Raw genomic sequence first — 9,344 nt, forward strand, 5'->3', positions numbered from 1 at the left:
ATCATACATTCAGGAAAAATAATCCTTTAATCTTTAAATTTCCCAATTCATCAGCTCAGAGTATCTGAATTGTGTTCAAAAACGTTATGGGAAAATTGTTACAAATACTTTTTTATAATGAATCACTCTCCAACAAATCAGTCACCCACAAATTCTTACATGAAACGTTTAAAAACATTTTAATTGTGTACAAAAGAATATTGTTAGATTTAGATACAAAATTGGAAGATGAAAGGTGTCTGATCTCTCTCCAGAGCCAAGAAAAGTAGCTTAAATAAAAAAAAACTGAAATAATCAGACTTAAGACATGAAATTATATGAATGAGAATCATCATGTAACAATGTTGTGTAATTTTGTTACCATTGCGAAATTAAATAGTGCTTTGTTCTTATTTGCAGCCGACAAATCTGATCTACAATAGAATTTGTCCCAGTAAAAAAACAAAAATCCATGTCCCTTAATTAAAAATTCCCGTAAATTGTGTGTAGAATCTCCCTTGAGAGTCGAGTATACCATAATAAACTGCTATCGTGGGACTAAGGAAAAAGCACCTAGTCTTGTTTTTATGCCGTTCTACTTATGTACAGACAGAGTGACTCACTCCCTCACAACACTGACTAATATCATGCTTTGTTAGTAAATTCATTTGGCAATTCCTCTGTATCACTTTTGCATCACTGTCTGCTAATGAAGGTGCAAAAATCACAAGCGAAGCACGTCATATACAATAATGTGAACCTGGAGACAGAATGTCTTATTCTGCACATAAGCACAAATAGACGTACCTTCAAAAATACATCAAATTTAGACTAAAACAACAAAAAAAGAAACACACCAAAACAATCCCACAATAAAACCACACGATTTGTCCATTTTAGTGTTAAACTACATTAGATAACTATTCACGATGACAAAGCTGGTGTGCAAACATATACAGTATAGCCTTTGGTTTGTACGAATACTAGCACTGCAGATACTGGACTCAATATTTGAACACCACTGCTTCTCCACTAAAAATGCTCAATTATTAAAACCACATCATGTCTTAGTCATCAGACACTGCTTTATCAGGAAGAGATTAATGAAAACAAGCTGGCTGAATACATTTCTAGCCACTGATGGGTAGCAAGGTAGACTAGAGCAGCCATTTCGGCGCAGTCCCACTGACTAAATAAATCCTCCGAGAGAGGGCATGCTGAACAGGGGTCTGGGCCAATAAAACACTTTCTGACTTGTCTGTGTGAGTCAATAACACTATATATGCATGTTGTACATACAGGCGACACCAGAACCATCACAAGGTTTTTTCAGCACATCGCTTACATGGTTTGTTTAAATATGCGTTGTCATTTTTGTTCACCTCCTCCATGATGAATGTTTTTTAAAATCTCTCTCGTGGCACACAAATCAGTCTGTGACCTTTTACCATGATGGAAATAAACAAATACTGTTCTTGAATCTAAAATCAAGAGCATGATTTTACAAGGCACTACATAAAACACGTGGGCAAAATAAGACTAAAGGCCCCCCTTTCCAACAGGTTCTTTCTCATTTGATACAGCCTAGTTCTTCTTGGGAACCATTCATACACACATACTGTAAAAGCCGCTAAAACACTGATGCGTACAGTGCCACACACACACACATATGCACAAACACACACACACACTGTGTAGACATATAAGGCACCAGGCGTGAGAGTGAGGGCTTCAGTCTCCTAGGCAACAGTGCAGAGGGGCAGTCAGAGCAGGGTGCAGGGACAGCCACCACTCTTCTGCTTTCTCGCGTGATTAGCGGGGAGTGGCGGACTCTCCGTCTCTTGAAACTTCCTGAGGAGAGATGGTAATGTAAGTTCATCATAATCCACAGCATTGTCAATCTCATAAGAGCTGTTTTCTTTTACAAATACCTTATTGCTCGCACAACCTCCATGAAGGCTTCTTCCACATTGTGGCGGTTCTTCGCTGATGATTCCATATAGGGGATCCTGTTTTCTCGGGCAAATGACATGGCCTCCTCTCTCGAGATCTGTTTGGGTGGGGACGCACACATATGAATTGGCAGCCTATTTTTCATTCAAAATTCACACAGCTGTGGAATACGGAAACATTACCTCTCTCTGCTGGTCAAGATCTGATTTGTTGCCAACAAGAACTATGGGAAAGTCATCTCGGTCCTTCACCCGCAATATCTGAGTGTGAAATTTCTGAATTTCTTTAAAACTGAAACAGAGAGAACCAACAAAAGTTCATTAGAATAACAAGTTTTACAAAAAAAATCATAATAATACAGAGTTCATAGAAGGTCATTACAATTGAACTCTTCTTGGGTTGTTGCCTGTAAATTTAACTTACAATAAATGAATATTAAAATTCCTAAAGTTATTATTATTAACAAACAAATAAAACAAATTACATTAAATATTTTCCTGAACTGAAATATAAACTCACATAACTAGGAAAAAATTATATATTAAAAATAAAATAAAAAAAAACACTCATTAAACATAAAAATGTCACTAAATAGAAATAACACTATACTGTGCTGAGTAATTTAACTGTGTTAAATGTTACTAGTTAACACATTATACAAAAAACAAAACAAAAAAATATAAACTGAAACTATAAAACTTCACTAAACCTAACAATGTATAGGCTGAACATGTAATGCGCATACACATAATGTCACTATTTTCACAAATTCATGTTTTGTAGTTTACACAGAGAAAATAACATTATGGCTTTAAAAAACTTGCACTTTGAAACTTGTTTTCAAAAGTTCACATTTTCAGGAACGTAAACGGCCCCTAAGGATTCGTACACTGTGAAACCTCAACATTTACACTGGCCACAGAAAGGCTCAGTTCAGCTGCTGAGGCTCAACTCTGCACCTGATGACATGAACACTCATAACCTGCACTTTCATTCTCATCACAAACACATTCTGTGGTTTTATTTTTAACACACACACACACACACTCTCTGTTCTCGTCACACAGAGAAGTTAGGAGCCATCTATTTGCCTTCCTCTCATGCTCACACAAACACACTCTGGAAAACACCTACCTGCCACGGTCATTAAGAGCAAACACCAGTAAGAAACCCTCTCCAGAGCGCATGTACTGCTCTCTCATCGCTCCAAACTCTTCTTGTCCTGCTGTGTCCAGGACTAATGGCGAACGACACAAAAACAAAACATACCCCAGGTAAATAGACCAGACGAGCTGATCCACACAAACAAATCACATTTTAGTCATTTAAACACAGCTGGCATGATGTTGTACTGACAGCAAGTCAAAACAAAACCTGGGCAGGAACCCGTAGTCAGCAATGAATCATCAATGATGCAACTCTGACAAAAATCTCCCTACTGAGGAAACATGTGGAGCTTTTAACACTCATTCCTTCCTATAAAGAACACATACTGTCTAATCGTGTCTCCTTTCCATCCACGGTGCAGGTTTTAGTGTACGAGTCTTCAATGGTCGGGTCATAGTCAGACACAAAGTACGACTGTAAAAGAAAACAAAGAAAACATTTTGGTTCACCAACTCCTAAACAAGGGCTTTAACATGAAGGAACATGCAGAGAAAAACCCACTGTACTCTGAACGTCACACAACTCTTACAACACACCCACAGAAATAATTACCACCGCGTATTTGCCCCATGTTGCGACATAAATACATCTTTATTTCATACGAAGTACTAAAAAATACACGCTTACCTGAATGAACTGAATACTGAGGGCGCTTTTCCCCACACCTCCACCGCCCACGACCACCAACTTATATCTTTCTTCCGTTGACATGGTCCTACTCCTGCAAATATGTAACATAAGGTTATTTAACAATACTAATCATGTCGTATTACTCAACTAAAATGGTTTTAAGAGAAATAATACTGCCCAACGGAGCATACAGATTTGAGACCGTAAAAGGCCTGGCATCGTTGATAAACCTCTACAATAGGCTACAATGTTACAGATTTGGGCAAGTATGTATCACAATCAAAGCTCCATGATTCAGTATCTACAAAACGATAGCATTTGCAGAATCAGATTGATAACTCTAAAGTGGAAATAAAACACATACCGCGCTAATCTGAGCAATGACCGCCGATTACCTTTCTTCCGCAGCCGCCTTGAGTAAATTAGCCTTCTGGTGCCAAGTTAGCGACTCGAAAGTCAGACAACTTAGTCCACTGCCAACCCGCGAATACTCTGACAACTTTAATACACTATATCCGCAAGATTTAGCCGACAAATTCTCCCTTTTGTACAGGCGATAAAACCATCTTGCTTATGGAGATAAACAGCGAATTCCAGGCTTAAAGGAATGTCCGCCCTCTGGATTTTTCTTGGTGATTTCTGGACTCTCTCTTGCTTCCGATAGCTTTTTTTCATGACCAGGGGCAACTTTTTTTTTCGTCTTCAGTGCATCTCATACGCATGCCTGAAATGGGCGTGGCTTCCATTGTTGTTTTTTTCATCGCACGAATCATTTCGTAATCGGTGAGCCTTGGCGAGTTCTAATTGGCTGATGCGAATGATTCGATGAACTATTCTGCTGTTACTACGCTTGTATTTCCGCAATAGAAGGCAAGGCTATATGATAAATGTGTAATTCGAGCGTCGTCTTTCCCATATTTGGCCAAGGGCCTGGCTTGTCTGAGTTACGGTAGATGTTTAACACAGAGCGTTAATTCTGCATTCATTGTCCGTTTTTTATTCAGCTCGAAGAGTTAAAAACAGGAGTAATAATCTATTGAAAAATGTTGTGGTCATAAGGTTGATTTAAAATGAGGCTGATTTGAACTTTATGTTTGTCGAGATAGAATATTTTGTATCTTATATTTATTTATTTATTTATTTATTTATTTAATGGTGCATTTCATTCCTAGTGAGTGATATGTTGATTCTATACATTTGCCTTTGTTCTTATAGTATATTCATGTGTAATTTCTTGGCAATATCAGTGTGGATGCTGAATCACTTTTTGGCTTGTATTAAACAAAAGCCTCCAAGAATGTGACACACAGGGAGTAGTAAAAATCTGTTTGGAGACACCCACCAGTTACTGTCTGCCCTCCCAACATGTATGGGGAAATGGTGCTCCTCTTCATTGTGACTAAACCAAGTAAGGAGACTAAATTTCAGTTGCCTGATGCAACAAATTCCTCAGCTTTAGAAAACCCTTCGGTATAACTGTAAGGATATTATAATCACTATGTTTTTTCTTAACTTAAAAGGCACAGGTCTATAGCCCAACTGATCAACATGGCTTTGATAGAGGCTCTTTTATTGCTAGATTTTGTCTTTTAATAACATTTTATTATAAAATTCACTAAAATAGTTGCTCAAATAAAAGAGACAGAGAGATAAAATAATTGTCTTTAATGAACACTTTTTCAATACAAGCTATAGTGTTAAAATTCCACCTGCAAAATACCCATTTATAAATGTCAATTATCAGTGTATTTTAATAAATAAAGTCACAGGCAGGCTGTGCATTATAACAGAACAAATCGCAAGTGTTTTTTCAGACATTCTGTCATTTATACATATCACCAGTCCATCAGATGACTTGAGTCTGTCAAACACTCTTAGAGGAACATGCAATTTCATCAAATAAATAAGTGAATTCACACACTCATACATTATGCTTTTTCACCCATGTCGCTGTCTTCATTTAAGTTCCTTCTGCTCAATGGGGAGGTACATAATAAACACGGTTCCTTAGCAATGCCTCTCTGAAAAGTCCTCGTTTACACTTCATCTTTAAGTAGTAGCACAGTTCATACAACCAGTCCCTCCTCCTCAACATCTGTACGGCAAAGCAGCCTGTCCCACTTTAATACGTGGGCCAAGTAGGACCCCAAGCAGCATGCGTTCTCCCCAGTCTAATATTTTGTTAACCGTTAGACTGACTGGAGACAAGGGGCTGTTGTCTCCATCCATACCCTCCACTGCTTCTACACCACTGGTAACCTCCTGTGAGGAGGTTTTGATCTCACATGGTCCCTGGACCTGCCTGTGCGATTGTGTGCTTGAATGGTTCACTTGGTTTGTTTTTTGTTGCTCCTCGTTTGCTCTGCGGTTTAGTTTACTCTTTATTCTTTGTGATCTTGAGCAGCTGTGTCTAGCTGACACCTCCTTGTTGATAAACCTGTTTGCCTCTTTTGGATCTGTTCTGGTTTCTGATCCTGACGGCTCCATATCGGCTCTTCCCAAGTCCTCTAACGCCCCCGTCTGGTCAACTGCGGAACGGCTCTTCCTCAGATCACAGCTGTTGGCTGATGACCCCTTCTGGTGAGTCTGAGGAACTGCACCCACTGGCGTAAGGGAAAGAGTAAGGCTTTTGCGTTTCTCCGCTAGAGATGGAATCTGAAGGTAAGTAGGCTTAGGTAGGTTGGACTTTGGTGAATCCTGCTGTGTCTGAGATGCGATGTTTACTGGTCTTTGTATCTCTACGGGATTTGTGCGGAGAGTGAGCGCGCCGAGCTTGTCTGAAAGAGATAAGGTAAACTCTGGATTCATCACCTCACAGAGTTGGCCTCTGCTCTGAATATTTTCCATTTGGTTGTTCATGTTCTCACAGTACACATTTGCTTTGGAATCCTCAGTACATCCATCAATAATGCAGTTGTTGTCAATGCTGTTCTGCAGGTTTAAGTTAGTTAGCAGTGCCGCTGTAGAACTGCTGTTGTTTTTTTCATTGGTGGGCTGCAGGCAGTTATCCAAAGGTTTGACTGACTGCTGAGCGTGAAGGTTTGTGTTATTATTCTTCAAAGAAAGCGTTCCCTGGAAGAGCTGCAGCTGACCCAGGAAGTTAAAATTTGGTGAAATTGTAGGTCTGCGTTCTTTCACAAACCTAAAGGAATGATGAGATAGATACTTCACTCATTTGAATAATCTGCATCCATTAAATAAAAACAAACAAACAATATATCGTTCATCACCAGAACCTCTGACTCTTTTTATGTGCAAAATGTCACTTCTTAAACATTGACAATGAAAGAAGTAGGCTAGTAGTAAAACAACGTATGCACATTACCTGTATGCATGATCCAGATCCATTTTCAGGCTATACATGACGTATGCCACAGCAAGTGCTGGAGATCGAGAGATTCCTGCAGCACAGTGAACCAAGACAGAGCAGCCAAGTGACATGGCCCCATCTGCAACATAACATATACGATTAAAACTTAATAGTGTACACCCACCCAGGGTTTTCCAGCAGGGGACTGATGCATAAAATAGCCTTCAAATTAGCCTCATATTATTATCTTTTCTTTTCTTTTTTTACACAGACAAACAAATCTATTTCCATATTATCGATGCTAGTAGCTAACAATGATGTAATGCAGTTGGGATGCAAATGCAGGCTGATGTAAGGAGTGGGATTCCGGGTCCCTCACCAATGAAGTGCAACGCCTGAGGGATCCAAGGAAGCAGGTCATCCCGCAGAGAGTCGTCTATTGGGATACGGAGGTACTGGGACTGGGGTAGAAATGAAGGCTGTGGGCAACATCGGCTCACACTTAGTACGTACGAGATGCCTCGGTCAGACAAACCGTCCTGTGGAAACGAACAGCGGGTGAAAGGTGAGAAAGTAACTTAAATGTTACGCACGAGGACAAACTATTGTTAAATGAAGCAAATATAAGTTAAAGATGCGGATACTCTTTAACAGCTATACTGATAAATCATTAGAGGACTGTAAATATACCTGGGTTACGTCAGTCTCTGCACCAAGGTAGAGATGCGGCAGAATACGGGACAACGGCGGCCGCTCGGACTGACTGTCCCTGTAGTACACCATCTCTTGCTTTAAAAAAAAAATGGTTTAACCTTAAAACCTTTGGAGAAACAATACACACAAAACAACTCTTTGTGTAGGCCTATATGACGCACTAAACAGACAGCCAGAATCATAAAAGCAGGCCAAATGGTATGCCTTAAAAGGATTTAAAGTTTTGATAAATTGCATTTAACAATGAAAATTGGCAAGTTACACGTTTAGAATAAACCAAAAGCTGTTTCTCACCAGTCCAGTCAGTTACAAATCAGCAGAATGCGCAGGAAGTCCAAAAAGGTTGGAAAAGTCCAACAAAGCTGGTGGATGAACGTTGTAAATAGCACAAACAGGAGGAAGCATATAACGCGTGGAGTAAATATATGTAGCCTATCTGCGCGATAATAAACAGTTCCTTGGTCTTTCTTCTCAGTAGTTGTGCTCCCGTGCTCCTCTCCGTTCTGTCTGCGCTTCTCGCATTATTTGTTGTTATATGTCTATACCTGCGCGAGGGAGGAAAAAGATGAGGTCATCCCGTTTCCAGAAGCTAAGAATAGTACAATTCTATGTGATGTCATTTTCAGCCAATCGGCGGCCAGGCTTGCTCTTTGACGTGCGCGCGGGCACGCTCTCGCTCTCGCTCTCGCTCTGTTTGTTCGCCATCATCAGTTTGCCCTGAAGACCTCGGCATTTTTATTGTGATGAATCGTGTTTTACTCCCTGTAGCCTTTCAGACAGAAACACGCCGCTTTCATTTGCAAATCGAGTGCGTGTAATCAGTCAAATGAGACTCTTTTATATCCTTCTATCTAGATGATTTTGTAAGCAGACTCGTGTGCAACGTCCCATGCGAGCAGTTTCTCTGGTAAACAAAATGTATAATTCAGAACGCTTAGTTCACTAGTCCACATTTACCTATTGATACTATTTTAAACAACCTCACGTAGCGCACTGCAACCTGCATCAAACATTACGTTATATATGAATTATGTCATGTGTTGTTATGTTGTACCACAATGAATTTTATTTCTCGAGCTACAGTTGCAAAAAATATAAATTGAATTTATTAAACTGTATTTATGCTATACCATACTGGACTACTAAACAGCCGTCTTGCATTTTCCATTTAACCAGGCAAATTAATTTACAATAATGGGATGGTAAGACATTGTCTTTAAAGAGTTTTGCATGTTTACTGGACAGATGCAGCATATCTTTTAAACTAAATGTGCAGGCCAAGCTAATCATAAGCTTGGCCCACCCAGAGTCTTATGGCTTTGGGTCTTATTTCAGGTCCAAAAATATAAATTATACTGTGAAACAAATAACACTCATGTATAAAATATTATTTTCTATAAATTTGACAGCATCTTGTTTTTCTACCCACCATTAAAGTAGTGTTAGATGCATAAACCTGAAGATAGAAGAAAATAATTGTGATTAATCTACCTGAAAGAATGGAATAGTAAAAATATCAAGTTTGATTATAAAAACAAGTTAACCAAAGTTTACATTTTTACTATTCCATTCTGCTTTCCGGTTGAAAATA

The 9,344-nt window shown here is 39.2% G+C and overlaps 2 protein-coding genes across 3 annotated transcripts; both read right to left on the minus strand.

Moving 5' to 3' along the window:
• Nucleotides 1-162: 162 nt before the first annotated feature.
• On the minus strand, nt 163-4,455 carry rras (RAS related). Of its 2 annotated transcripts, none has more exons than XM_084415382.1 (7): nt 4,125-4,455; nt 3,727-3,820; nt 3,426-3,513; nt 3,067-3,169; nt 2,115-2,223; nt 1,911-2,029; nt 163-1,830 (listed from the first exon to the last, which is right to left on the minus strand). In XM_084415382.1, the coding sequence occupies exons 2-7, from the start codon at nt 3,808-3,810 to the stop codon at nt 1,743-1,745; spliced, it is 591 nt and encodes a 196-aa protein (XP_084271508.1). In that variant the 5' UTR covers nt 3,811-3,820; nt 4,125-4,455; the 3' UTR covers nt 163-1,742. The 2 variants fall into 2 exon arrangements, with proteins under 2 accessions (XP_084271508.1, XP_084271507.1); XM_084415381.1 differs by having other exon boundaries at nt 4,094-4,433.
• A 922-nt stretch (nt 4,456-5,377) lies between these two features.
• Nucleotides 5,378-8,565, minus strand: LOC311294221 (uncharacterized protein). Its single transcript, XM_084414978.1, has 5 exons — nt 8,048-8,565; nt 7,730-7,828; nt 7,419-7,578; nt 7,055-7,178; nt 5,378-6,871 (listed from the first exon to the last, which is right to left on the minus strand). The coding sequence occupies exons 2-5, from the start codon at nt 7,820-7,822 to the stop codon at nt 5,818-5,820; spliced, it is 1,431 nt and encodes a 476-aa protein (XP_084271104.1). The 5' UTR covers nt 7,823-7,828; nt 8,048-8,565; the 3' UTR covers nt 5,378-5,817.
• Nucleotides 8,566-9,344: the final 779 nt, after the last annotated feature.

The sequence above is a fragment of the Rutilus rutilus genome, assembly GCF_951802725.1.
Source record: "Rutilus rutilus genome assembly, chromosome: 1".
Classification (NCBI taxonomy): Eukaryota; Metazoa; Chordata; class Actinopteri; order Cypriniformes; family Leuciscidae; genus Rutilus; species Rutilus rutilus.

Coding starts and splice junctions, on each gene's coding strand:
- rras (XM_084415382.1), bottom strand. CDS start 3,810: ATGTCAACGGAAGAAAGATATAAGTTGGTGGTCGTGGGCGGTGGAGGT. Junction 3,514..3,726: donor TCAGTATTCAGTTCATTCAG/GTAAGCGTGTAT, acceptor TTTCTTTTACAG/TCGTACTTTGTGTCTGACTA. Junction 2,030..2,114: donor ATCTTGACCAGCAGAGAGAG/GTAATGTTTCCG, acceptor CCACCCAAACAG/ATCTCGAGAGAGGAGGCCAT.
- LOC311294221 (XM_084414978.1), bottom strand. CDS start 7,822: ATGGTGTACTACAGGGACAGTCAGTCCGAGCGGCCGCCGTTGTCCCGT. Junction 7,179..7,418: donor TCAGGCGTTGCACTTCATTG/GTGAGGGACCCG, acceptor GTTATGTTGCAG/ATGGGGCCATGTCACTTGGC. Junction 6,872..7,054: donor GATCTGGATCATGCATACAG/GTAATGTGCATA, acceptor TCATTCCTTTAG/GTTTGTGAAAGAACGCAGAC.